General features: G+C 56.6%; 4 protein-coding genes across 8 annotated transcripts; 1 reads left to right on the forward strand and 3 right to left on the reverse strand.

Annotated features, from left to right (window-relative positions):
- Positions 1 to 131: 131 nt before the first annotated feature.
- On the forward strand, positions 132 to 12,399 carry LENG8 (leukocyte receptor cluster member 8). Its single transcript, XM_078146008.1, is given in 17 exon segments — positions 132 to 361; positions 445 to 532; positions 622 to 796; positions 1,113 to 1,214; positions 1,295 to 1,408; positions 2,904 to 3,156; positions 3,543 to 3,684; positions 3,828 to 4,028; positions 4,424 to 4,517; positions 4,519 to 4,706; positions 4,822 to 4,962; positions 5,208 to 5,496; positions 5,787 to 5,888; positions 5,998 to 6,066; positions 6,311 to 6,440; positions 6,539 to 6,746; positions 10,997 to 12,399. Coding segments are annotated over 17 exon segments (2,637 nt in total). The 5' UTR covers positions 132 to 183; the 3' UTR covers positions 11,160 to 12,399.
- On the reverse strand, positions 12,254 to 14,123 carry LENG9 (leukocyte receptor cluster member 9). The gene has a single exon (XM_021004154.2). The coding sequence runs from the start codon at positions 13,743 to 13,745 to the stop codon at positions 12,561 to 12,563; it is 1,185 nt and encodes a 394-aa protein (XP_020859813.1). The 5' UTR covers positions 13,746 to 14,123; the 3' UTR covers positions 12,254 to 12,560.
- Positions 14,124 to 14,215: 92 nt separating this feature from the next.
- Positions 14,216 to 15,996, reverse strand: CDC42EP5 (CDC42 effector protein 5). Of its 3 annotated transcripts, XM_021004195.2 has the most exons (3): positions 15,675 to 15,991; positions 15,419 to 15,536; positions 14,216 to 14,909 (listed from the first exon to the last, which is right to left on the reverse strand). In XM_021004195.2, the coding sequence occupies exon 3, from the start codon at positions 14,907 to 14,909 to the stop codon at positions 14,412 to 14,414; it is 498 nt and encodes a 165-aa protein (XP_020859854.1). In that variant the 5' UTR covers positions 15,419 to 15,536; positions 15,675 to 15,991; the 3' UTR covers positions 14,216 to 14,411. The 3 variants fall into 3 exon arrangements, with proteins under 3 accessions (XP_020859854.1, XP_020859856.1, XP_020859857.1); XM_021004197.2 differs by lacking the exon at positions 15,419 to 15,536 and having other exon boundaries at positions 15,675 to 15,996; XM_021004198.2 differs by lacking the exons at positions 15,419 to 15,536; positions 15,675 to 15,991 and adding an exon at positions 15,250 to 15,349.
- A 1,994-nt stretch (positions 15,997 to 17,990) lies between these two features.
- Positions 17,991 to 21,668, reverse strand: LOC110220215 (platelet glycoprotein VI-like). 3 transcript variants are annotated; one of them, XM_021004184.2, is made up of 7 exons: positions 21,479 to 21,668; positions 20,882 to 20,917; positions 20,384 to 20,671; positions 19,789 to 19,890; positions 19,180 to 19,224; positions 18,673 to 18,723; positions 17,991 to 18,358 (listed from the first exon to the last, which is right to left on the reverse strand). In XM_021004184.2, the coding sequence occupies exons 1-7, from the start codon at positions 21,510 to 21,512 to the stop codon at positions 18,177 to 18,179; spliced, it is 738 nt and encodes a 245-aa protein (XP_020859843.1). In that variant the 5' UTR covers positions 21,513 to 21,668; the 3' UTR covers positions 17,991 to 18,176. The 3 variants fall into 3 exon arrangements, with proteins under 3 accessions (XP_020859843.1, XP_020859841.1, XP_020859842.1); XM_021004182.2 differs by having other exon boundaries at positions 19,789 to 20,073; positions 21,479 to 21,667; XM_021004183.2 differs by having other exon boundaries at positions 19,789 to 19,962; positions 21,479 to 21,666.
- Positions 21,669 to 26,026: the final 4,358 nt, after the last annotated feature.

Genomic DNA, 26,026 nt, shown 5'->3' on the forward strand with positions numbered 1-26,026 from the left:
GCGGCGGCGCTTCCGGGGGCCTTCGGGGTTCCGCTGGGGCTCGAGGCCCCGTCTCCGTTCACGGGTCCAGGCCAACGGCCGCGGCGCACTCTTCCACGGCGGGGTGGTGGCGCCACCGCGCATGCGCAGCGCTCGTCCGGCGGCGGCCGCTCGGGCGTTTGGGTCGCGGAGGCGCCGTTGCGCATGCGCGGCCTCCGCCCTCTCTGGGCAGTTTGGGGCTTGGGGCTTGGAGGCGCGCGCCCGTGGCGGGGACGGTGTTGGAGGAGCGAGCGTGGCCCCGATGCGCAGGGGCAGGGTGGCGGCGCGCAGGCTCTTCGCTTCCGGAAGCACAGCCCCGCCGCCGCCGCCGCCGCCTCCGCCGGTCCGTAGTCTGGGGCTCCCGGCTTGGGTGGGCGGGCCGGGGCCGCCCCACGCCCTCGCCTCACCTCCCCGCTCTCCCCGCAGCGCGACGCGGACCACGGTCCCGGGCCCCCCGTGCCCAGCCCGAGGTCCGAATGGCCGCCAATGTGGGTGACCAGCGCGGCGCCGAGTGGTGAGTGGTCTGGGGGCTTCCCGGGCGGGGCGAGGGGCCGGGCAGGCTCCAAGTTCCGTGAGTCTATGAGGTCACGTCCTGTGTCGCAGGGCAGCCCAATACGGTCTGGGGAGCGGGCCGGCCAGGGAGGGCGGCATGGACGCGCCCATGCACGAGAATCCCGAGTGGGAGAAGGCCCGCCAGGCCCTGGCCAGCATCAGCAAGGCCAGCGCTACGGTCAGCTCGGCCAAGAACAGCAGCAACGGCCAGGTGGCCACTGCCCAGGTGAGCCGGGGACTGCCCCGCACGGCCTCCTCCCTGGGTGGCTGGGGAGGGGGAGGGGAAAGGGCGCGTTGCAGAGTGTGGGGGGGGGAGATGGGGCCGCTCCTGGGGAAGCTCCTAGCCTGAGGGGTACAAGTAGCGTTTGGAGGCAATGGGACCTTTCTACTTGGTGCTAAAGAGCTTGAGGCCGGGTGGCTGGAGTGGAATCATTCTTGCCCCTTCCCCTCTTTTCCCCAAGTGTATTTCGGAGCACCTGGGAGGAGGGTGTGTGTCTGTGTCCCTCACTCTGTGCCCTGCCCCCCCACCTGTGTCCCTTCAGTATGTGGCTCAGGCCGATGCAGCCGCGCTCCAGCAGCAGCAGTATTACCAGTGGTACCAGCAATACAACTACGCCTACCCCTACAATTACTATTACCCTATGGTGAGTGTTGGGGATTGGAGGGAGGGGGCCGAAAGAGAGTCCATGCTGGCAACCCCACTGACCGCTGGCCTGTCTCCTAGAACATGTACCAAAGCTATGGCTCCCCAGGCCAGTACAGCCTGACCACCACCTATGCGACAGCAGCACCGCAGCAGGCAGCGACCCCTGGGCAGCACCAGGGAGCTCTCACCCAGGTAACAAGCCCTTAGGGTCTCACCATCTCAACCCTGCTTCCCAGGAGCCAGAGGCCTGAGGCCTGTGTTAAGAATTTGAGCTCTGGGGCAGCTAGGTGGCACAGTGGATAGAGCACCGACCCTGAAGTCAGGAGGACCTGAGTTCAAATGTGGCCCAGACCAAACACTTCACACTTAATAGTTGTGTGACCCTAGGCAAGTCACTTAACCCTAATTGCCTAAAAAAAGGGGAAAAAAAGAATTTGAGCTCTGGGCTGAGCTCAGTCAGAAGGTCATAGATTCCTTGTTGGAAGGGACATCAGTCTATCTTAAATCCAAAGCCCTCATTTTCCAGATGAGGAGACTGAGGCCCATGGAAGTAAAATGACTTTCCCAAGATTGCATAGTTCTTTGCTCTTAGTTATGCTACGTGGCTCACCTTTCCCTGGCAGAGGGGATGACAAGACTCGGTTAGTCCAGTTTTGGCTACTGCCTCCTGGGGAGATCCAGGGAGTCACAGAGCCAAAGATTGCAGGGCCTCACAGGGACCTGGATCCTGTGGCATAAGGGAAAGAGGCCTGGGCTCGGGGCCAGAAGACCTGGCTTAGAGCCTGGCCTCCAGCATTTAATGGTGTGTGCTCCTGTGGGTGAAGTGTCAGTCTGTTTGCCCCATGTAAAGAGAGGGGGTAGGGCTGGGTGGCCTAAAGTCGATGCTGTGGTAAGAGAGCAAGTTACTTTTCCGAACTTGAGCTTCCTTGTTGATAAAATGGGCATCCTTTTTGCATGACCCCCGATATGTTGGCAGGAGAACTCTTGTGGCAGTTTGGCAGCACTCCATTGATGGATTGGTTTTACAGGTGATATGTATAACCATGTGGTTCTGCCTTTGTCTTTTTTTGTTTTTGTTTTTTTTGTCTCTGGCCTTTGGTTTGCTCATCTGTCAAGTAGCAGGCTTGAAAGCTGTGGCCCCAAGGACATTCCCTGCTTTAATTTGTGAAACTGGCTGTTGCCTCCCCTTGGGTGGCTCTTCTCCCCTACCCCTCAGTTACCCTGTCAGCCTCAGGGGTTCGTCTCCATGGAGAAATTTCTGGTGATTCTGAATTGGACAGGCATAAAAACGATGTCTATTTTTAATAACTTCTTGTGGAAATGTAGCATTTTCATCAGTTAAAGATTTAAAAAAACAAAGTCTTCTGAGAAAGGAGTCCATAGGCTTCACCAGGCTGTCAGTGGGGTCCATAAATACTTCCTCCCTTTCCTTCCCCCAAGCCAAATATTTGGAACAGTAGAATAGAAACATTTCTGTGGGTCACACATTAATGTAGGAGAAAAAAACCAGATTAACATTATGTTGTATATCTCGTTAAACATTTCTCAATTACCTTTTTATCTGTTTGAGGCTGCCCTTGTGGTTTTGTGGGCTGGTTGGCTGGGGCTAAGAGTTTGATCTCTGGTTTAGACTGTGGCTTTGGCTCTTAAGGCCCTCCTCCAGCAACCGTATTTCTTATCTTGCTAGCCTCCAGTTCCTGGCATGGAAGAGACGATGTCCTACCCCACCCCTCCTCAGCAGTTACCAGCAGCCCAGCCCCCTCAGCCACCCCCACCTCCCCAACACACAGGCCACACGATGGGCAGTGGGGCTCAGCCCGGGGCCTCCCCGGCGCAGCATGGGCAAGCTAGCCCGGTCACCAGTCAGGCCTATGGGCAGCACAGTTACTCAGAACCTCCCAAGCCCAAGAAAGGACAACAGCTGTGGAACCGTATGAAACGTGAGTTTCTGGGGGCTGTATTCAGGCCAGTCGGGGCTGGGAAGGCCCTGGTCACTGAGACACTTTTAGGAATAGACAACCTCAGCCTATGGGAGCCCCAGGGGTGCAGGTCAAAATATGGCTTTGCTTTCAGGGAGCTCCTGGTAGGAGGGGGAGACAAAACCCCAGGGTTTTGGATGCACTGAAGTCTGCTCTGGGCCGCCTTCCAGAATTGCCTCCTTCCCTTACAAACTAGGGCCAAGGCTTGCTCTTCTTTCCCAAGTGACTTACAACCTAATGGTACATCCTCATCCCCTCTCTTCCCCCCTCCTCTTTGGGAGTCCTGGAGGTCCGTGAGGACAAAGGCAGCCTTGGCCCTTATTGATGCTGTTTCCCACCTTTCCCAGAAGCCCCAGGGGCAGGAAGCGTCAAGTTCAACATCCAGAAACGGCCCTTTGTGGTCACCAGCCAGAACTTTAGCTCTAGCTCTGAGGGACAGCACAGCAACTTTGGGACCCAGGCCAATCCGGAGAAGCCGCAGAGCCACAGGTGACTGTTTTCCCCAGGTCTCAAACCCGAGCCTGCCTTGGGGCCTCTCATAGCCTTTCCAGTCCCTTCTTCCTGTGGGTGTGGCCATGCTGAGCTTCCTTTACACTTCTTCCTTCTCCTTTTCCTCCCCTCCCCTCTTGCAGCTTGCCTCAAAATCGGAACTTATCAGGGAAGCCCGAAGACTGGCCCCAAGACATGAAAGAATATGTCCAGCGATGCTTCACCGCCTGCGAGTCTGAAGAGGACAAGGACCGGACAGAGAAACTTCTCAAAGAGGTCCTGCAGGCCCGGCTCCAGGACGGCTCGGCCTACACCATTGACTGGAGCCGAGAGCCACTGCCAGGGTCAGTGGGGGGGAAGGGGAGGCAGGGTTGCATGCACTTGGGCTTCCAGCTTGACTGTCCCAGCCTCGTTCTGAGCCCTTGAGCTCGTCATCTAGTGTCTGAGTGCCACAGCTGTCTCATCTGCAAACTGGTCCTGATCCCATTTGTTTTGTGACCTGTCTAGGCTCTTTAGAGCAGAACCCTCCACGAACAGCCACCCATCGTGCCCCCTCCCCTTGTGGCCATCTCAGCTGAGGCAGGAGGCAGGAGGGCGGAGGGCAGGCTTGGCCCTGACTGGTCTCAAGGTGGCAGCAGCTCTTGGTCACTTGCTAACTTGCTGGGTAGAGGGAGTGAGCCCCTGGACCCAGTAATCCAGAGCTATGGTTTGAGGGCAATGATTTTTCCTCTCTCTTCAGGCTAAGCAGGGACTCTGTGACAGACAGCCCCAAGAAGAAGCGGTGGGAAGCCTCAGCCATCCTTCACCCTGCCCGAGGAGCTGGGGGGAACACCTCGGGGTGGTGGGACTCAGCCCCAGCGGGGGGCAGGGGGCACTGGCAGTGCTGGCCGGGGTCGTGGCAGCAGCTTTGCCACCAAATTTGGAAATCGGAATGTGTTCATGAAGGATAACAGCTCTTCCTCAAGCACGGACTCCCGCTCCCGCTCCTCCTCCCGCTCACCGTCCCGTCATTTCCGCCGCAGGTGATGGCAGTGGCGTTGGGTGGGAGATGCGGGCCCGATGGGGCCTAGCAGACAAGAACTCCTGGCCTGACCCCCCCCCAATCTTTTTCCCTCCCCACCCTGTGTTTCGCTGTAGTGACTCACACTCAGACTCTGACAGCTCCTACTCAGGGAGTGAGTGTCATCCGGGAGGCCGAAGAAATCCAGCACCCAAAGGCCGGGGCGGCCGGGGTGCTCACATGGACCGGGGCCGAGGGCGTGTGCAGCGTGGGAAGAGGTGAGGCCTCTCGCTGCTGAGGTGGAGAAGTGTCACCGAGGCTGACCGGGCTTTTCCTGAGGGCTAGGAAGAGACAGAGGAAGGGGGAGGCCATGGCGTGGCTAGAAGACAGGGAGCTCCCCAGTCCTTGTTCCCATCCCTCATCAGCTTCCCAGAAGCTTCTTTGTGGCTGGGGCTCTTTGCATCCCCAGTGCCCTCGTCCGGTAACTGGTTTGGATGTGTCTAACGGTCCTCCTCTTGTACAGGCATGACCTCGTCCCTGCCAAGCGCAGTCGCAAGAAGCCAGCGGCAGCCATGGAGTGTGAGGACCCTGAGCGGGAGCTGAAGAAGCAGAAACGGGCCGCTCGATTCCAGCATGGGCATTCTCGGCGCCTACGCCTGGAGCCTTTGGTGCTACAGATGGGCGGCCTGGATGGTGGGAGCACTGACCCCGACTGGAATGAGCTCAAGATTGTGGGAACCTGCCCGGACATCACCAAACACTACCTCCGGCTTACCTGTGCGCCGGACCCCTCCACTGTGAGGCCTGTGGCTGTAAGTGTGATTCTCAGGGCCCTTGACCTTTCTGTGGCTGCTCTGAGGGAGTAGACCTGGGTGGGCTGGCCTAGGACAGCCCTCTCCCCACAGCAGACAGCATGACCACCTAGAGTTACCCTCTGCCCTGAGGCTGGGGTCTGATTTCTTCCCCATCTCCCATGATTCTCTCCTCTCTGTGGGTATTCTCCGTTGACACCAGTCCCTAGCCTGCCCTTGAATCCCCAGTTAGGGTCACCCCTGCAGCCTTTTCCTCAGGCCCGAGGTCAGAATTGTCTCCTCCCTTTCAGGTATTGAAGAAGTCACTGTCCATGGTGAAGTCTCACTGGAAGGAAAAGCAGGATTATGCCTTTGCCTGTGAACAGATGAAGTCCATTCGGCAGGACCTGACAGTGAGTCCTGTGGCCCAGCCCAGGCCAGGGGAACAGAGAGTGGCCAGGGGCCAAGGGGAAGGAGAGCAGGAGTCACTGGGGTGCCTGAAACACGTCCTTCCTTCCTCAGGTACAAGGCGTCCGAACAGAGTTCACGGTGGAGGTATATGAAACGCACGCACGCATCGCCCTGGAAAAGGTGAGAGGGGCCCAGGCCAGAACTGGTCCTTGCCGCCCCGTAGCCCCAGCCATCTGGTCACCGTCTCCCTGTCTTCCCACTCCTCCTTTCACCCGCCTTAGCAGGGCATCACTGGGTTTTCCCCCATCTTTTGTCCACCTCGCTCACTGGTGATGCCCTACGTCTTCCCTGTGCCAGTCCTCCCATCCAGAAGAGCCTCTTTTAGGATGGCTGGTACCTCATCTGTCCTCCTTGTCTCTTTCAGGGTGACCATGAAGAGTTTAACCAGTGCCAGACGCAGCTGAAGTCACTATATGCAGAGAACCTGCCAGGCAACGTAGGGGAGTTCACTGCCTATCGCATCCTCTACTACATCTTCACTAAGAACTCGGGGGGTGAGCTTGGATGGGAATCATGGGTGTCAGGGTAGGGGGTGGTGAGTGATTTCTTCAGAAGAGGTCGGGGGCACTCACTCCTTCTCGTCTTCCTGTAGACATCACCACAGAACTGGCTTACTTGACTCGAGAGCTGAAGGCAGACCCCTGTGTCGCCCATGCTCTGGCACTCCGGGCAGCCTGGGCTCTGGGCAACTACCACCGTTTCTTCCAGCTCTACCGGAATGCACCCTGCATGTCTGGCTACCTTGTGGACAAATTTGCTGATAGGGAACGGAAGGCTGCTCTCAAGGCCATGATCAAAACGTATGTGAGGGCCGCCCAGTCCCCCTACATCCTTATTGCTGTCACTGCCCCCTCCCATCTGCCTGCCGTTCATCTCTCCTCTTCTCCCTTTGCCCTCCTCACTGGCCGGGCCCCCGGTTCCTCTCAGCGCCTGTCTCATTTTTATCCCTGGCTCATCCTTCATCGTTCCTTCCCACCGGCTCCTTTGGCATCTCCCACTTCTGACCTTTTGTCTCTTGTCTTCTTCTTAGCCCTCCACCCTTTCCTCTTGTTCCTTCCAAAGCCTCTATTCATTTCTGTCTGTTGCACATGGTTTCTGAGTTAGTTTAGAAGCATCATTAAGCAGTCACTGGGCTGAGTCCTAGATGAGGCCCAGGATCTGTTTGGGAGGAGTCCCCTGGCCTGAGGGAACTTTGGGAGAGAGTCTCAACTTCAGAAGGTCCTCACGAGCCATCTAGTCCAGCCCAGGCCCCAAAAGGAATCCCCTGTAGGACATCCTTGAAAACTAGCAGTGCTGCTTTGGCCTCTGAGAGGGCTTGGGACGCTGCTGTCGAGTCACGGTTTTTTCCTGCCCTTCAGCTTGGCAGCTTCTCCCCATTGCTCCCAGGCCTCCCTTCTGGGACAAGCCTTGGAGTCCTCGCAGCTGGTTCTCGCGCGCTGCTGAGACGTCTGCGTTGCAGGGCAGACTCCTCTGGTTTGGCTAACTAGCCCTCCCAGGCCTCCCCCCCCCCCAGGCAGCTTCTGAGCTAATTGCTGTCTGACTTGCAGAAGTGCACACGGGACTCTCCAGGTGGGGGCTGTGCAGTGGACCCCAGGCCTCCTTGTTGCTGTGTTGTGTCCCAGATGGCATGCGTGGTGCTGGAAGGCCAGGAAGGCCCCAGACCGGCTTCCCTGTGTGGAGTCTGGGGGAGGTGGTGGACTTCCTCTGGATCCTCCTGGAATCTCATCTTCCTAGGTTCAGCCCCACGTGGTGGGCTTTCGGAAGTCACCCGGTGTGTGACTGGTGTGCCCAGATGTGCGGCAGCTGTGCTGTGGTCACTTGGCCATCTTTGCCTTTATTTATCCCTGTGATTGGTAGGATTGTTAAGGGTCTGTGGGATTCTCTGCTAGAGATGGGCTGGGTGGGGTGCAGAGCAAGTGGATGTGTCGGAGGCCTTGGGTTCGAATTCTGCCTCAGACGATGTGCTATTTGTGTGACCTTGGGCTAGTTCCTAAATCACCCTGGGCGTCAGTTTCCTCATCTGTAAAAACACAGAAAGGCTGGGCTAGACGGCCTCTGAGCTCCTTGCTAAGTAAAGCTCTGTGTGCTTGAGCCTTCCAGAGTGACACCGAGCCAGCCATTCACATGTCAGCTTTGGTTCCAGCTGTTCGGAGGTTAGGTGGCATCATCATTGTACAGGCTCTCTTCTGACCCACAGCTTTGTCCAGTTGACTGTCAGATGCTTTGTCTAGGCAGACTAAAGGGTGTGTCCCTGGTGGAGCAGCTTAGTGGCTCTGTCCAGAAAGGAGAGGTCAGTGGGACCTGATCTCTTGCAGGGAAAGCCGCCTGCGCTGGCTCCTCAGCCTTCTCCTGCCCGCCTGTCCTTCTGGCGTTTGCCGGTGTCTCATGGTCATCCATATGCTTTTGGCTCAGCCCCCCATTGGCCCCGCCCGTGGTACCCAGAGATGTAGTTTCTGTAGGTCGTGGGGCCTTGGACTTCTCTGGGACACTCGGTCATCTCTGTCCTGGCTGGCAGTGTCCTTCTGGCCAGCTTTTCCCCTTGGGTGTGCCCGCTCTCCCTCGACCCCTAGCAGTGAGCCTATCCCGTGATTGATCCTCTTTTCCAAGACAGCCATTGAGAGGACCCCATCTGCTTGTCTGTCTTCCTCTTCCCCCTGAGCCTTACGCAGCTAGCCTGTGATTTCCTGTTCGTCTCTGCAGACTTGTTCTTGCTGCCGTCTTCTGTATGTGGACTTTAGTTTCATGTAGAACAGGGCTTGCCCAGCTACAGCCTTCAGGCCTATGGAGAGCTTTTCCATTGTAGTTTTAGTTTTATTAAAAAATGCAACCAAGGAAGTAGAGAAACAAACACATAGTTACTAAGTAAGTGCCAGCTGTGTGCCAGATGCTACATGGCTGCTGTGGGCTAAGCACTTTATGGCTTTATTTCATTGGATTCTCACAACATTCCTGAAAGGAAGATAGTAGGTTTTTTTTCACCAATCTACACATGGAGAAACGGGGGCAGAGGTGAAGTGCTTTGCCCGGAGTCATACAGCTAGTTAAGTGTCTGAAGCTGGATTGGAACTCTTCTTTCTGACTCCTGGTGTGGTGCTCTGTGCACTGTGACGCCCCCTAGCTGCATAGGTGAAACAGCAGAAACTTAGGGCTTGAGTTCCTCTGTTGTGGCCAGGCAGCGGTGAGATCCTCACTTTCTTGGGAGAAGAGCCCCAGGCATGAGGAGTGGAAGGCCTTTATGCACATGGGCCAAGGCAGATCTCACCTCGTGAGAGGTCCGTGGTATTTGCACAGGCTTCTTCAGGCAGCCCCCTCTCTTTTCTCTGAGTCTCCTTCAGACCATGCCACCCTTCTTGGCTGATTTCCCCAGCAGAATTTTAGACTGTTGGGGTCCTAGTGCTTCTTTGACACCCTGAAAACTCCCCAAACCTGGGTGGCCCATGAGGCTGGGCTTAGCTGCCCCGAAAGGCCCCCTTCTCCACACATCCGACCCAGAAGCAGGAGGTCTTTCGCGGCTCCACTCTTGTCAGAGAGCCCCTGGTGCCGATAGGTAGCTGCACCACTCCCTGTTGTCCCTCGCCTGGGCTTGGGCGCTTTGCCCCAGTTCTGGGCAGGTGCTCTAGAGTCTGCTTGGAGGACACTTCTTTCAGCATGGTTCTTAGCTCTGAATCCTGACATTTCTCTCAAATATATCTTAACATATCTGATGCTGCCCTGACTTCCGCCCCTGTTAACTGCTCTGTCTGCTGGGAACAGAGGAAGCCTTTCTGGAGGCATTTTCTGGTCGTGGGTCTCATGCCAGCGAGTGTCTGGGATGTCAAGGTTCCAGTCGGCTCCTTGCGATGTCCTCTTGTTCCCGTGCTTGCAGCTTCCTCGCTGTGCTTCAGATGTTTGTGTGTAGACAGGCAGAGCTGACCTTCCATACTGGCTCTTCTCTCGCCCACGCTGCCATCTCCACGGCCAGTCTCTCATAGCTGCTCACGCTCTAGGATGTCTAGTGAGGACCGTGCACCTGGCCAGTTTTCAGTCTGAGGAAAGGCCTTTTGTTTGGCCCGAGCCAGGCAGACCCTCTGCTGTTAGGATGACTCCTGATTTGGACAGGAGCCTGTCCTCCCTCTCCTCTGGCAGCACCCAGGCTGAGGCCAGTCTGCACAGAAGGAACGCTCCTGCAAGATTGGGCTGGAGAATAAACTTGGGCATCTGCACCAAGCTTTCCCACCCGAGGTCGGCTTCCTTAGGAAGTCCGTCAGAATGCCGAGGTTCAGGTCATAGGACTTAGAACTGGGAGAGATCTCCAGGAACATCTAGGCTGATGCCTGGTTTTACCAGTGAGACGTGGCCGCCAGGGAAGGGAGTGCCCAAGGTCCTTCAAGGAGCTGAGCACAGATTTGAACCTAGGTCTTCTGACTGAAAGCCAGTGCTGTCGAGGAGCGGCTCCTGGACCCAGAGAGCAGCTGCAGGGCATGCTGCTGAGGCCACGGCCAGGAGAGTGCAGGGCTGCCCTTCCGATGTTGCTGATCTGGGGCCTTGTCTGGGGCTTCTGGGTCCCCTCGTTGATGTGTGCTGGCCGTTTCTGTTGCTTCCTCGTGAGTGCCCGTGTGTGGCGTGTACGCAGTAGGTGGCTGGCCGGCTAGTTGGTCCTGGTGTGCGTGTGTGCGCCTTCTGCTTCCTCCTGCTCTGTAGCTAGCTTGTTTCTCTTTCCCTCTGCCTTCCTTCTCCCAGCTCCACGGCCTGAGCTGTGCCCCCCTCTGAGGGCTGGGAGCCTTGGACTCCTGGCTCCTTTACCCTCTGTCCTTGTCTGTGCCCCCTCACTTTCCCCTACCTCCCTGCACAGGTAAGTGGGAGCACAGGGTGTGGGGGTGGTGTCGGCAGCGGCTGAAGGAGCCTTCCTTTTGCTCTGGGGGGGAGGTCGTGGTGGGGGCCCCAGCCGGGCCCGCGTCCCTTGCTTCAGCTGCACTGCGGGTGGGGGTTGGCTGATGACCCATTTCCTGTGGGTCCCTGGGCCCCGTCTCTTCCCCCCGCCCTTCATCCATGTCTCCTCTTGTCTCCATAGCTTCCGCCCGGCGCTGCCCGTCTCCTTCGTGCAGGGGGAGCTGGCCTTCGAGGGCGAGGCCGCCTGCCGAGCCTTTCTGGCCCCCTTGGGCCTGGGCTACGTGGGGCCCGACAACACCAGCATCGACTGCCGGCTCAGCGTGGCGCAGCTGCCCACCTTCTGAGCGCCTGCAGGGGGTGGGGCGGGGCCAGGGCCTGGCAGCCTGCCAGAGCCAGCTGGGGAGATTAGGAAGGACGAGAAGGGGCTGGTGGAGGTCTCTCCGCCCCCCGCCCCTCCCCCCAATCAGCGTTTACTGGTTTAAACTGGTTTCTTTGAGCCACAGACTGGGATGTACGTTTGGGAGAGGCCTGGCTGGAGCCTTTGCCTCCTCTCTCCTTGCCTTTGAAACCCCAGGGATTTTGTACAGAGAATTTTTCTACATTTTTATTTTCTTGAGTGGGCCTCGGGTGGGGAGTGGGGAGGGTTTGGAGAGTGGGTGGTGGGCCGTGGGTTTGTAGGTCTGTCTGCCCTCTCACCCCCCCACTAACACTCTCTCAGTGTTTTCTCTCTTTCTCTCCTGAGCTCGTCCCAGGCGCCCGGCCGGTGCCCCATGCCCCTCCACGCAGGAGGGGGCTGGGGGAAGAAGGAAGAGGGGGTGCCTTCAGCCAGCCCGGGGGGGACGACGACCCTCCCCCCATCCTGCACTCTGCTGTCACCCCCCACCTTGAAGAGACTCTTGCTGCCCTTTCCCCCGAAGGGGGGTGGGCTTCATCTTGTCTGGGGCTGGGGGGAGTTGCTTCAGACTGTACACCTGCCCCCCCACCCCCACCCTGAAACGCTGCTGCAGCCAAGAGGACGTCACCACGAATGCCAAGTCACCGCCGTGGGAGCCGCCGGGACCACAAGTCTGATGCATCTCAAGTTGTATTAAGTTGTCTCCATGTCTTACTCCGTCCCCCCCCTTTCCTTCCTTCCCAGTGTCTGTTTTGGTTTCTTTCCCCATCCCCCTTTCTCTTTTCCCCCTCCCCCTTCTGGTTCTGCACAGGTAAAAAGGTCATCCCTCCTTTCCCCTTCTTGCCTCCATGGGTCACCAGGTCGCATCATTTCTTCCTTTGATATTTTATTTTTTAAATTATTTTCCCCTCCCCCTTTCTTTTCAAACCCTTCTTTCCCTCCTTTTCTGCCATGTAACTCAGTAATGTGCAATGAGATAGAAAACAGCTGGACTGTCAGGCTGCCTCTCCTTTCCAGATGTTCCTGTTCCCTCTGACCTTCCCCCTTCCTCCCCACCATCCTTCCCCGCCTTCCTTCCTTCCTCCCTCCCTCCTTCCCTGCAACCAAGGAGTGCTGAGCACGGTTTGGGAAAAAAAAAATAAGAAAGTTAATTAAAGAAAAAAAAAAGAAGAGAGAGAGAGAGAGAGAGAGAATGAACAAACACTTGTGGGTGTCCTTTCTTTTCCCCTTGCTGCTGTAGGCCTCATCTCAGGGGCACTGCCCAGGTGCCACTGAGGCAGGAGGAGAGGGAAGGAAGTACCCATTTGTTTGGAGCAGTCTGCCTCCTCCTGCGGGGCTGATAGGCCAGGTTCTAGCTGAGAGCTCTGGGCTGGGTGGAGGGGCCTAGGGGCACCTGGGCTAATACGGAATAGCAACCCCTAGCCCCTTGCAGCCCCCTTAGGGAGCAGAGCTGAAACCCTTCCACTGATTGGCTGCCCAGTTCTGCCCCCTCCTCAGCCTCTGGCAGGGACAGGTGCCCAGGGGTCCCCCTAGGCAGCTTGGCCAAAGTGAGGTGAGGGCCTAACTCCTCTGCAGAGGGCTCCATGACCTGAAACCCTTCCGCCTTCAGCCCTTGCGCCAGGGTGTGGGCCAAGTCCTCCAGGTCAGGGCTTGGGATGGAGTAGATCACTCTGTGGTCCAAGCAAGCTAGGTTCTGGAAATGAAGTGCCATTGGGTAGTGGAAGCTGGGCACCCGGACTAGGCATCTTAGTGCCCGAGCAGCTGCGGCCACCTCCCCTGGACCTGCCAGGCGAAGCAAAACCAACGTAAGGTGGAGGGCGTCGAGGCCCACCAGGCTGCTGCCCATGGAGGCTTCTGCTTCTATCAGGCGAGCGTGGGCCCTGGCCACTGCTTCCCGAAGCTCCGGCTCAGTTATCATTAGGGCCACGAAATGGGTGGGACGGAGCCCCTGGTGGGCTGAAGTACTATGCTTGGTCTTTAGCTCTGGCTCTGTGCTGCTGCTGGGGCAGAGAGACTCCGACCTTAGCCGGCTGTCCTCCAGGGCGCTGGATACTATCCCTGGCGGGCCGTCTTCCCCCGGGGCGCCGGCTGCGGCGAGCCCGTCCAGGATGGTGGTGCCACGGCCCTCTGCCGAGCCGAAGACGAGGTCGGTGCGGGAGGCGCGGTCCCACACGAGGCGGCCGCGGTGCCGGAAGTAGCGGATGCGGTGCTGGGGCACGGCCATCACCCCGGGGCCGAGCGCAGCCAGCTCCTCGTCCCAGCAGAAGGCGGTGAAGGGCTCCTCCTGCACGCCTCGGAAGCGGTCCAAGTAACCCACGGAGAAGTCGCCAGGGTCCAGGTGAGGGTCCCAGCGGATGCGGTCGATCACAGCCTGGGCGGTCTTCATGGAGGGTTTCTTGCCCTCGGGCCCCGACTGCGGTCCCGGCTGAGGCTCAGCCTGGGCTCCGGGGTGGGGGAGCCGGCAGCGGGCCCCAAAGTGGCAGCGCCCCTCCAGATAGAACCGGCAGATGGGCCCCGGGGCCCCCGCCTCCGCCATGCTGCAGTCCCCGGGCTCCAGCAGCCGCGCCCGGGGCAAAGGGCTTGCTCCTGGGACCCGTGCCCCGTCCGCTCTTCCGGCCTCGCTGCTCACGCCCCTTCGAAGTCTGCTGGCGTGGGGTGAGGCTCTTAAAGAGACTCGCTCTTCGGAGGCCGGCGCCTGCGGTTCCAGCGCTGCTCTGTTCGTTTTCTCCCCCGCCGAGGGAGATTATCTTTCGTGCCCCCGTAAAGGTGGAGATGTGGCTCAAAGAAGAGCGGGTCGTAAAGCCCTCCCTACAGGAACACCAGAGGTTGTTACTATTGCCACGGGCCTGGAAAGGACCTAAAAGAGAAACTGAGGCCCAGAAAGGAGCCCAATTGCAAATCCAACATAAGCGTCCTCGCTCCCAACCTAACTTGGGGCTGAGGAGTACTTGCAAGGGCTGAACCCACATCCCACGTACCTGCTAGAAACACTCTAGCCCAAGCAGCTTAAATAAATGGTTGGTATTTCTTTATATATAAAGATTTTTTTTGGAGGGGGGGGATTGGCTAGGCATGGAGGGGGAGGAGGAGGGAGAGGAAGGAGGGTACTATACAGGGGGCATCGTATAAAAACTTCTGGTACAAGGCAAGGCCAAGTCAGGCTCCTGGCCTGGGTCCCGGGAGACAGCTCCTGCGAGCACCTCTACAGACCGATAACTTCATCCAGGTCCTCCTCGGAGCCGAAGCCCGGCTGGGAGGTCAGCAGCCCACCGTTGTGGGCACTCGGGGCAGCTCCTGCATCTGCCAGGGCCCCGCGATCCATCACCCCTAGCACCTCCTCTAGGAGGGAGGGCCCCAGATCCAAGTGAAAGGACAGAAAAGGGTCTGCAGCGGCCGGTCGGGACTCGGACTGGCTTTCAGAGGGTCGTGGGGGCTGGGGAGCGGTGGGGGGTGGCAGGGCTGGGCGCGCTGGGGATGGAGCAGCGGAGGGGGCTGGGGAAGGGCCTGGGGAGGGGCCAGGGGACGGGGTTGGCCCCCCGCCCTCGCCGCCGTGGCGACTCAGGAAGGACGTGTCCCCAAAGGCATCGCCCCCACGTCCCACATGCATGGTGTGCCGAAAGTCACCCAGTGGAGCTGAGATGGCATCTCGGTCCAAACGCTTTTTGGGCAGGGCTGGGCCCAGCTGTTTCAGGATGGGCATCTGGGAGGAGAGGAGAGGCTCAGGTCAGCACAGAGGGGTGGGGGAGGTGGAGTGGGAAAGAGGCATTCCCTACTATTCCAAAAGGCCCGATCTCTCCTGATCCAGGCTTCCCTGAAAACCTGGGCTGTCCTGCCCTGCTAATCTCCAGTGGGAAAACTCAACGGTTCCCCTGGAGGGCCTGGCTCCCCTGGGAGTCCCTTTTCTCTCCTCCCCTCTTGGGCAGCTTCTCGACTTCCTCCAACTGCCTCACCTCAGTATCCTCTTTCTCAACGTGTCCCTGGGTCACCCCCCCCTCCCCCTACAAACATCCCGGTCCCTCCCAGGCGGAAATCACACCCACCTGGACCCCGCCGGACTGGTTCTCCAGTTGCAGCAGAGGGCTGGGGGGCGGGGAACCTATCACAGTCTGAGCACCCTCCACGAAGTCCTCAGCCTACCCTACCCCACCCCTCGCCCACGTGGCTTCTTTGCCCAGGGGCTGGGCCCATCCACCCCACTGTCCCCCTTACTCTTTAAGGGGATCCTTGGGCCCCGGGAGGGTCCTCAGTCCTGGCCAGCTCCGCTCTGCTGGGGCAGGGCCCTCTTGAGTCCGCCACCAAATCCTCCTCAAGCACCCCCTCCTTTCACCTGGCAAAGGGAGAGCCAGGAGGGGCCTCAGGGACCCAGGCGTCTGAGTCCCCAGCCCTCGCTTCACTCAGGGACCCTGGCATCCAGCCTACCAGCCGCCACCCCCTCAGGGATCCGGGCATCTGAGTCCCATCCTACCTGGCCAGGCCCACCAGAAGGTCAGCCCCAGTTTGAGGGGGCCATGACAGGAAGGGAGGCAGGAGCGGGATCCCGAGATCAGGAGCTGACGCCCAGTCTGGCCCCTCTCGGGGTTGGGAGGGTTAAGTCCCTAGCCCCTCCTCTCCATCCCTCCCTCAGTCAGCCTAAAAAGTTTGGCTCTGGGATTTAAAGGGCCAGCTGTCCAGGAATTACCCCCGGGTACTGGACCGCCCTCTGATTAGGGATAAGGGCAAGGAGGAGGAGGCTGGAATTTCTCTAGGGGCTTAGGAGCTAAAGGGAGCTTTGAGCTGCTGGAGGAGATGCTTCAGAGCCCTCGGACATGCCCCGGTTCCCTCCCCCCTCCCCCCAGGCCCCCACTGCTCTGCTTCCTGGCCTGGAATTTCCTGGAGCCTGGGTTGGGAAAGAGTAATGGTTTCCAGATTCAGCTGATGGGGGATGGGGATGCTACTAGACAGGATGGAGTGGGAGGAAGAGGAAAAGAGACCCAGAGTCAGAGGGGGGAATGGCTGAGGGTCCTTCCAGGGCCAGGAACACAGGTCTCCCCAGCGTCCTTGCATCTGCTCAGCCAAGGCTGCCCTCCTGGGAGCCCTGGAGAAGGTGGGACAGCAGTCAGTCCTGAGAGCCCTCCCCTCCCCCTTCCATTTCCATCCTCCCCAGGAAGTCAGTCTGCTTCCCTGGTGGACCACCCCGTATCTGCTCCCTACATCCAGCCTCCAGTTGGAGAAGCAGGGAAGGGCTCCAAGCTCTGCCCCTCACCCACCCACCCACTCACTCATTACTAGGGTAATTCCTAGACTGGTTGCTCCTCATTTTCTCTGGCTCAGAGGAGTCTCCGGGGGCCTTTCCAACTCAAAATGCTGTCTTCTTTCTCCTTCCTTTCTGTCTTTCTGGAGCCTGACACAGGGAGCCTGGGGTATTATGGGGGAGGCTTTGCTCATTCACTGAGGCATAAGGGCTGTTGGGCTGGAGGGGAGGCTCTGTCCTGGATTCTCCTCCCTAGGATCACCAGACAGTGGCAGTTCCCTGGGTTGGACCTGGAGGCTACACTGGTCAGAGACTGGACTCAGGAATCCCAGAGTCTCCCAACACAAGCCAAAGTGACCTTAGTCATCATCTGGTCCCATCCCTCCTTTGTTTGAGAAAGAAGAAAGCCCCAGGGAGGAGATACTTAAGGAGCAGAATCAGGACCCCAAGTCCGGCTCACTGGCCTCTCCGGGAGCCCCCAGGCTCAGAGCTAGAAGAGGCTTAAACATCCCTCCATTTGACAGAGCAGACAAGTGAGGACAGGAGACAGCATCTCTTCCCTGGCTCACACAGTGACTGAAGGCACATCTGGCACCCAGAGCCTGGCTCCAAGCCCTGACTCCTACACCCTCCATGTTGGGTCTAGACCTTGCACTATGGAACCCAGTGGCCTTTATGAAGTGCCTCTTCTGAGCCAGGCTTGGTGCTGGGGATACAAAAGCAAGAGGGGTCAAAGGTCTGGGGACCCAAGGGTCATTTCTGGCTCCTGGACAGATTTTTCAGCTTGTCCCTGTGGCCACCACTTGGGTGGCCTTCTCTTCTCAGTTTCCTCATTTGTATGACAGGGATGAGCCCTCTCCCTCCTGCCTTGACAGGATGTCTGTCGTTCCAACCTTAAAGTTAATGAAGATGGATGGGAGCTGTTGTTATCAGTTCAGTTCTCCTCTTGGGTGTGTTGGCTGGGGGGAGGGAGGAAGAAGGAAGGGAGGGAGAGCCCCCTGGCCCTTGAGTCTAGACAGCTGGATTCAGGGTCAGGTCAGGGAAGGCTGCCTGGAGGAGGTGGATCCTGAAGGATGAGAAAAGGAGGCAGCATTGTTCTGGGCAGGATGTCCCATCAAGTTCATGCCTCCTTGAAAGCTTGGAAGCAGAGAGTTCCCAATGGAGGGTGCAGAGGAGGGAGGCTACTGGAGACTGGATTCCAGCTCCAGCTCTGTCTTTTATTTGCTCTATAATCCTGAGCAAATCTCTTCCCCTCCCAAGGCCTATGTGTCCCCCTCTGTAAAATAAGGATGTGCATTGGTGTCCAGACACCTATGTAGCATTGACTTGCACACTCCATTGGAGTGTTAGGTGGAGGTTCTCTGCAGCAATAGCACTGTGGTTCTGTTTGGAGCTGATAAGCTGTTCTCAGACCCCTAGTCCTTGAGGAGGCCTCAGACCCAGGTAAAGATAGATGGATGGATGGACAGAAGGACGGATGGACAGATGGATAGATGGGTGGATGGATGGATGGATGGATGGATGGATGGATGGAAACACAGACATAAGGGCTTACCAACATTTCTCTGTTCTTTATGAAGGTCCTTGGCAGGTCCTTGGACCCAACAGACTCATAGACACTCCCTCTTCCTCTGCCCCATGCCTTTAGGCAGACCCTTAGAACTCCCTGAGGCATCTTACCCGGACCTCCCACCCTGAGACCAGTCTCTGTGGATCAGCAGTGTGGGTCCAGGATCATTAGAGAGGCAATCCCTTCACCTGTGGAGCTGTTGGGCCCTGGGCCTGGGAAGGGGACCCTGAAAGCATGTGGAATTTTGCCCTCCAGGCTTCAGCCAGAAGTACCCCCAGGGCAGCCACTGTCAATCCAGCCAAGACCAGTCGGACAAGGTTGGACACAGTATAATCCTGGGAAGTGAGACCTGTGAGGATAAGGCTGTTATTGGCTGGGTCCAGAAGGATGGAGTCTCTGAGACATAGCTCAGAACTTAGGGTCCATTGTTGTATGAGGTCTCTGCCTTGGGAGTCCCCTTTTACCTCAATAAACTGACTGAGGCCCCAGGCACATTAAGTCAGCCAGTTCAAGAGGGCTTCTGTCTTGGAAGCTAGCCTCTGAGCCCCTAAGACTTGCTCCTCCCAGTTTCCTGGGCATAGGGGCCCTGAGTCAGAAGGGTGGCAGGGATGGTGAAATGTGGAGGTCCCTCCCCTCCAGAGTTGGGAGGTCTGGCTAGCTCACCTATTGGGATGTCCACCTTATCTGGGAAAATGTGGGGGGATGTGGGAGCTCCTGGGAATGGAGAAGAGAGAAGGGGGAGGGTTAGGGGCTGGCCAACCTCCCTGTGTCTGCCCTGAGCCCTCCACCACCCACAGCCTGAGTATCCTTCATTCTGCCTGTCCATTATCAGAGGGAACCCAGAAGTTCGGTTTGGAAGGGTTCTTACAGATCACTGAGTCCAACCTCCTTATTTATACTAATGAGGAAATTAAGGTCCAGAGAGAGGAAGGTTATAAAGCTGGTTACTCAGCAGAGCTGGCCATTCTGGCAGCAGAGCCATGCACCCAGATACTTCTTTTAGGGACCACCCAGACCCTTCTCCAGTCCTTTTCATCTCCCTGGGGACAGCCCTGGCCTTAAGCCCCTCCTCCCCCCACAGTGAGGACAGCTGGCCAGTGAGAGTTAGGGGGGGACAGATGCCCACCTTGGGGAACCTTTGACCTGGAACTTGGAGGTCCCCTTACTCACCAGTCGGAGTATTTGACTCTCTTGGGGAGGGGGGTTGAGGAATTCCTAGAAATAGGGAAGTAAAAGATGTCTCTCTCTATCTCAGGTCCCCTGTTTCTCTTCCGCCTCAGCCCTGCTGATCTGGAGCTGGAGAAGGCCTCAGAGACAGAGCTGGATGGAAGCTAGCCCACCCCCATTTTACAGACGTCTCAGAGAAGTTAAGGGGCATGGCACCAAATCACCAGCTGACAAGTGGCAGAGCCCAAATTTGGACCCAAGTTTGGTTCCAAAGCCAGGGCTCTTTCCACTCCACCACACTGCCTCTGTACTATCCCGAGTCTTTCTCTGCTCTTAGCTCAGCTCAGTCAGACTTAATTCGATTCGACTCATTTCAGCTTGACTCCAGAAGCAACAATGCATTGAGTGTTCAGGAAGCTTGCTAGCCTTGGGCAAGAAGTATTCTACCCATTCTCAGCCTCTAGGATCTCTGTCTCCGTCCCCTGCCTCAGACCCCCTGGGACCCTCCATGAGCTTTCTGGCCTCTGCTGGGGCGGGGCCCTGAGCGGCAAGGCTGGAGGGCCTAGATCTACTTGGAGAGTGCTGACGGCTACTGGGCTGGGGACCCTTTACCTTTGACCCGGAGCTCCAAGGGTTCACTTGGGGCTGTCCACAGGTGGGGAAAGTGACTGTCAAACCCATAGCATTGATAGGTGCCATTGTGACTGGCGGTCACTGTAGGGATGGAGAAGTAGACCGGAGACAACCCTTCCTGAGTCCTCCAGATGCCAGCTCTTCCCTCCTTGGCTATTGTAAACATATTAAAGCCAAATTTGGAGCTGCAAGAGAATGTCACATTCTCCCCAGAAGACACCTCAGTGCCAGGCAGGATGGAGAAGGAGGGTTTGTCATACAAGCCTGGGAAGGAGGAGAGGGAATGTTACAGGGGAACTCCTGCTCCTGGTGGGTTGTGCGTGTTTGTACAGGTGTCTACGTGTGTGTGTGTACGGAAGCTCAGTCTTCCTCTTTCTCTGGCTGGAAGATAATCTCCCCACCTCTGGCTCCACTCTCTGCTGTCCCCAGGCTCCCCCACCTCTGAGAGCTCTGCTGTCTGCTGCCCCCGGGCTCCCCCCACCTCTGGCCTGGCTCTCTGCTGCCTCTGGGATCCTCTCCCCCATCCACCTCCCAGGCTTCAGGGCTGCGTGGTCTCAGTGGTGTCTCCCCTCACCTGTCACTATGAGCTCCAACTGGTTGCTGGGCTGTGACCAGCGACTCCCATTCCTGTAGGAACACCTGTACCTGCCTGCGACAGAGGCCAGCGCACTGCCCAGGGGAAACCGTGCCCGGGCTTCTGTCCCCGGAAGGCCAGGCTGGTCCTTGTAGTCATTGGGGGAGTCGAGCCGCTCCAGGCGGTACATGTCAACTCCAGGGGGACCTTGGCACCACAGGATTACATCTGTGCCCCAGGCAACCATAGAGCGAGGCTTTGCCCAGAGGATGGGTTTGGAGAGTGTGACTGGAAGAGGATGAGAGTCCAGAGCCAGGGCTGTCACACCCCCCTACTCCTCCCCACCCCCACCCCAGCCTTCCCTGCTGGCTCAGCCTGGTCCAGAGCCCCGGCCTCTCCCCCTAGCTCCTGCTCTGGGAGCCGGCGTGTTGAGGGGAACATCCATCTGTGTTGATCAGGTAGAGGCTCTGGGGGGGCATGGGGGCAGGGGGGACTCACCTATTTGTGCTGTGATCCCCAGGCTCAGACACAGCCCTGTGGGAGAGGATCTGATGAGAGACAGATAGATTTCCCTCCCGGTGATGAGGGGATGTCCCCTGGGGTCCGACTCCTGTACTTCTCAGGGCCTCCGGGAGTTGAGAAATGTTTGCTGGAAGGGACCTTAAGATCATGAAGTCTGACCCCTAATTTCACAGACGGGGAAACTGATGTTCAGAGCAGAAGAGTGACTTGCTCAAGGTGGCACAACTGGTCTGGGCAGTCCTCCTCCCCACTCAGGCTTGCCTCCTCAGGATCTCCCAGCCCCCTCCCCCCTCAGGCTTGCCCCCTTGGGATCTCCCAGCCCCACTCAGGCTTGCCCCCTCAGGATCTCCCAGCCCCACTCAGGCTTGCCCCCTCAGGATCTCCCAGCCCCCTCCCCATTCAGGGTTGCCTCCTCGGGATCTCCCAGCCCCCTCCCCACTCAGGCTAGCCCCCTTGGGATCTCCCAGCCCCACTCAGGTTTGCTCCCTTGGGATCTCCCAGCCCCACTCAGGCCTGCCTCCTTGGGATCTCCCTTTCTCCATCAGGACCCTCTCCCACTCTCATGGAACTCACCAAAAGAAAGTAGGGTGAGGAGAAAAGAGCCCATGGTCCTGGCCAGGACCTCCAGGGAGGTAGGGGTGCAGATGGATCCTCGCCTCCTTACACCCTAAAGAGACTTAGCAAAATGGGGCCCTGGGTGAGGGAGGTCCTGCTCATTTGGTCTGCTTTTGGAGGGGGACTATTTATCTCCCTGCTCAGCATTCTCCCACTTCCTCCTGGGATGACCATTAGCTTCCTCCTCGGATGTGGCGGCTCTACCCCAGAAGATGGGGTGGCCTCTCTGAGCCTCTCCCTCCCCACGTACTGACTCCTTGCAGTCTTGTTAGCTGGGACCTGGACTAGAAAGCAGAAGGTCTGAGAAACAGCCCTGGCCAGCTGTGGGTCTTTGGCAAGACATTTGCTCCTGGCCTCAGTTTCCTTCGCTGCACTTCATGTCCAAGTAGATCTGCAAGTCTATGATTCTCTTTGCTTGATTCTATTCTCCCTTTTCTTGGGCTTCTTATCCCCAGCCCCAACTTCTAAATGGGCCTGCCCTCCTCCTCTTTCCCTCCTCTTCTCTCCCCTCTCTCCCCTTCCTCTCCTCTCCTCCCTTTCCCTCCTCTCCTCTTCTCTCCCTTCCCTCCCTCCTCCCCTTTTCCTTTTCATCTCTCCCTCCATTCCCCGCCCCTCCCCATCCCCTCCTGTGGCTTCTCTCCCCCTCACATCCCTGGCCCCTGCTGCCCTCAGACTCACATCTCCACAAACCAGTGGAACTTACCCAGAGACAGTTCTGTCTGAAAGGAGGCTTAGAAATGATTGTCTGGTTCTGTTGCTTGACAGATGGGGCAACTGAGGCCCAGCCAGGGAAACAGACCCCTGAGGCCCAGGGGCTGACCCTAGGGAGGGGCCGGGAGGTCCTGGACGGAGGGGCAGGAACTGGAGCCAGAAGGGATCTTAGGGATTGCCTTATTTTACACAGAAGGAGACTGAGGCCCAGAGAGGGGGAGAGAGCGGCTTAAGGAACCTCACAAAGTGGATGTAAGGCAAGCCACTGGTGGCTTTCTCTCAGGCCGCGTGGCTGCTTCCTCACGAAGGCCAACACTGCCTTTGGTGCCCTGTCTGCTCCCATCCTGCCTGCTCCAGCTCTTAGGTAAGGCTCTGCTCCATTAGACAAACAAAGCTCCTATGCGATTCCTATGCAGTGATTCCTATGCAGCATGGGTGGGCAGTAACCCCTCGGAGTGGGTAGTCTAGAGATGCCCTAGGCCTGGCCTAGGGGAGGCTGCTATTGGGCCTCCATTTTTAATTCCCACTGGCTCGAGCCTTGTCTGCATTGCACATCTCTACCCCCTTCCCCTTCCTTTGACAGACCTCCCAAACCCCCACCCCCTCCAGAAGTGGCCCCAACCCAGTTCTCATTTCAGAGGCCCAGGCTAAACATCTGCACAAACCCACCATGCTGGATCTGGAGGCAGGCGCCAACTTGCATCAATCCAGTCATCAGCACCCTGGCCCTATCTTCCTCCATCCCAAGCAGGCTCATGCTTGGCATTGGGCCACACCTGGGCCTATATAATTATAGGCTGGGCATGTTGTCTCATGTGACACCCATACTGCTCCTCTCCCACTTAATGACTCGACCCCACTGGGTGAGATTGGAGATTTTCCCAGAAGTGGATCACTCTTTTATAGTGTCCTAGGGCTAACCCTGTTACCAGCTTTCACTTGTATGAATCCCATCTACACAAAACAAGTTACAAATAACACCACTGACTCTTAAACAGGAAACATTTCTTTGTACTAATGTAAATTAATGTATTAATATAAACATTAATGTATAATGAGAAGACAAAAGCAGGGATGTTCTAATTAAAATGGTCCATCTATAAACCTTTGTCATACTTTTCAGGCAATGCACAGTATCGTTGGGAGAGAACAGTCACGTTCAGAAACCTGGCCGAGGCACATGAGTGGGGAAGCCTCGGCCCCGGGGTGATTCAGAACTCTGGACTCCTGGCCTCGCTTTTGATCTCTTTAGGGAGCAGTGTCTGCTCCATACATCACCTATTGGGCAAAATGCCTTTGAAAAAATTCTCCTTTTGGTCTTCAGGGCTCTCTTACTGGGCAAAGCTGCTTCACATTATTCTCAGGGCTAAGGCAGTGAAAAGCACATGGACATCCTTGATAGTATCCTGAGAAAATGTTAAGCTCTTTCAGTGACAAACTGTCCCCTTAAACCAAAGAACTGCTAAACTCTCTCAGATTTGCTCTGGTGCTCTGTGGCGTTTCTCTCTCCATATTCATAAGTGTTAAGTTCCTGCAGCCTTTCCCCAGCCACCTCTTCCATTAGCAGAAGATCCTGCTTTCTCCAATCACCTCTCAGCAAAGCACATGCAAAACCTCTCTCTCTGTCTCTCTCTGTATCTCTTTCTTTCTCTCTCTCCATCTCTCTCTCTCTCTCTCTTTTTCTTTCTGTCTGTCTCTCCCTCTCTCCATCTTTCTCTCTGCTTCTGTTTCTCCCTCCTTCTCTCTCTCTCTCTCTCTCTCTCTCTCTATCTCTGTGTGTGTCTCTGTGTTCCTTTCTCTGTCTCTGTCTCTCCTTCCCTCCATCTTTCTCTTTCTCCCTCTGTCTCTCTGTGTCTCTTCTCTGTCTCTATTTCTGTCTCTCTTTGTGCCTCTTCTCTCTGTCGCGCGCGCACACACACACACACACACACACACACACACACACACACGTCCCAGAGAAGGCAAACAAACATTTCCCCTCTCTTGGGTTGTAGACAGCATTAGCTGCCAATCTTGCTTTCCCGGGGTCATTCATCTGCTAGTAGAGTGACACCTCTCCCTGCAGTTCCCAGCAAACAGTTGTAGGTTTTTTCTGTCAGCCTCGATCAGCTCCTGTAAGTTTCTGTCTTCTGTCTACATGCAGTTCCCCTCATCATCTGGGTGCCTTCTGTCCCCACTCAGCTGCTCTCCTGCTTCTATCTGCTTTTATCCGCTTGTCTCCTACTTCTCTTTCCTTCTCTGGTCTCTGATGCCTCAAATCAGGGCTTCCTCATAAGCAGTGAGCCCTCTCCATATTAAAATGTGAAACAAAAAAAAATCACTTTTTGGGCACGTAAGGCCCTAAGCAATCCTTTTATAATCTTCTCATAGTTCTGAAACACTTACTTTATTTATAATCTTAAAAGGGCATGTGTAGATGAGCTGAGGGAGCACAGTGCACTGCTGTCGTTTTAAACACGGGCATTGCTCTGGCTTCAGACGGGTCCTCTCAGGTCCAGTTTTCCCTCTGGTCTCAGAACAGTTTGTTTCTCCTCTGCAGTTTATCTGAGACACTGCATTTCTTTACAAGTTGATTTTGACACGTCTTACACGCTCAATATATGTTCATGTGATCTTCCTCATTAGAAGCTCCTTTTTAGGCAAGGTGGTTTTGTTCTTCACGTTTGAATCTTCAGCGTCTGGTGGAGAACAGACATTGTATGAATGAGATACAACCACCAAATGTTCAAGATCCTTTCCATATTTAGAATTGCCATTCTAAGGGTTTGAAGCCAACAATGATCAGTCAGCCATGGGATGCCTGAAGATGGCCAAAGAAACTTGTCCTACTTGGGACCCATGAAGAGGGAACAAGCCACTCCCATTCCCGAGAAATGAGCTGTCCCCGTCAAAGTGACCTCCCTACTCCATTCCCCCTCTCCATTGCCCGTCCACGCGACTCTCATTGTTAAAACATTCTTCTTTTCATTGAACTGAAAACTTCCTCCTTGTCCTTGTCACTGCCCAACTCGGCCAAAGGGGCTTCCTCCTGGGATAGAGCAGAACAAGTTTGGCCCTCCTACCCAGGACGATCCTTCTCTTTGAAGGGAGTGGTCAGAGGCAGTCACAGCATTATAGAAAGATCGCTGAATTGGACCTCAGAGAGCCTGGGTTAGAATTTGCTTCTAACGCCTACTGCCTTAGTGACCTGCGTGGATCTGAGCTTAGGAGAGAGCATTTCAAAGTTTCAGAGCAAAGCGAGGTAGGGCTGCCATGGATTCTGGCCAAAGGCTTTTCAGAAGCCAGCCTGGGAGAGAGAACAGCTCCCATCCATAAAATGCTGATTCTGAGGAGAAGCAAATTGGGGAGCTGCCTCAAGAGACTGATGCAGACACTGGGGATCATTTCTCAATTATTAATATTGTTTGAATCTAGCTTTATGTGGCTAGAAAATTGTCTAACGCCCAAAGCTTCCTTTCTGTGGAGGTCAGGCTGACCTCAGAGATCCTGGTAGGCCAGTTGGCTGTAAAGAATGCTTAGGTATCATCTCAAACTGCCCTTCTCTTGGAGGCTGCCTACTGCATGTGATCTAGAGGCCAGCCAAGGGCATAAGGACACTTGCCTGCTCAGTCCTAAAAGCATAAAAGAGACAGAAAAGGAGAATGAAACAAATATGCTAAGCATATTACAAATATGTTAGCCTCCTAGGTGTGTGTTCGAGACGCAGCAGCAGCACGTCCCCCTTGGTGAGGCTGCCTAGCCAGAGCCCATCAGTTCCACACTCTGCGGGAGCCCTTATTTCCTCTGCTTCCCAGT

This window comes from Phascolarctos cinereus, unplaced genomic scaffold, assembly GCF_003287225.1.
Source record: "Phascolarctos cinereus isolate Bilbo 61053 unplaced genomic scaffold, phaCin_HiC Scaffold_726;HRSCAF=1367, whole genome shotgun sequence".
Taxonomy (NCBI): Eukaryota; Metazoa; Chordata; class Mammalia; order Diprotodontia; family Phascolarctidae; genus Phascolarctos; species Phascolarctos cinereus.

What these genes read in the sequence shown, in the direction of transcription:
- LENG9 (XM_021004154.2), bottom strand. Translation starts at nt 13,745, where the DNA reads ATGGCGGAGGCGGGGGCCCCGGGGCCCATCTGCCGGTTCTATCTGGAG.
- CDC42EP5 (XM_021004197.2), bottom strand. Translation starts at nt 14,909, where the DNA reads ATGCCCATCCTGAAACAGCTGGGCCCAGCCCTGCCCAAAAAGCGTTTG.
- LOC110220215 (XM_021004182.2), bottom strand. Translation starts at nt 21,512, where the DNA reads ATGGGCTCTTTTCTCCTCACCCTACTTTCTTTTG. An exon ending in GTTGGAGCTCATAGTGACAG is followed by an intron (nt 20,074 to 20,383) that starts GTGAGGGGAGAC and finishes CCTCCTTCCCAG; the next exon opens with GCTTGTATGACAAACCCTCC. An exon ending in TAAGGTGGACATCCCAATAG is followed by an intron (nt 18,359 to 18,672) that starts GTGAGCTAGCCA and finishes TTATCCTCACAG; the next exon opens with GTCTCACTTCCCAGGATTAT.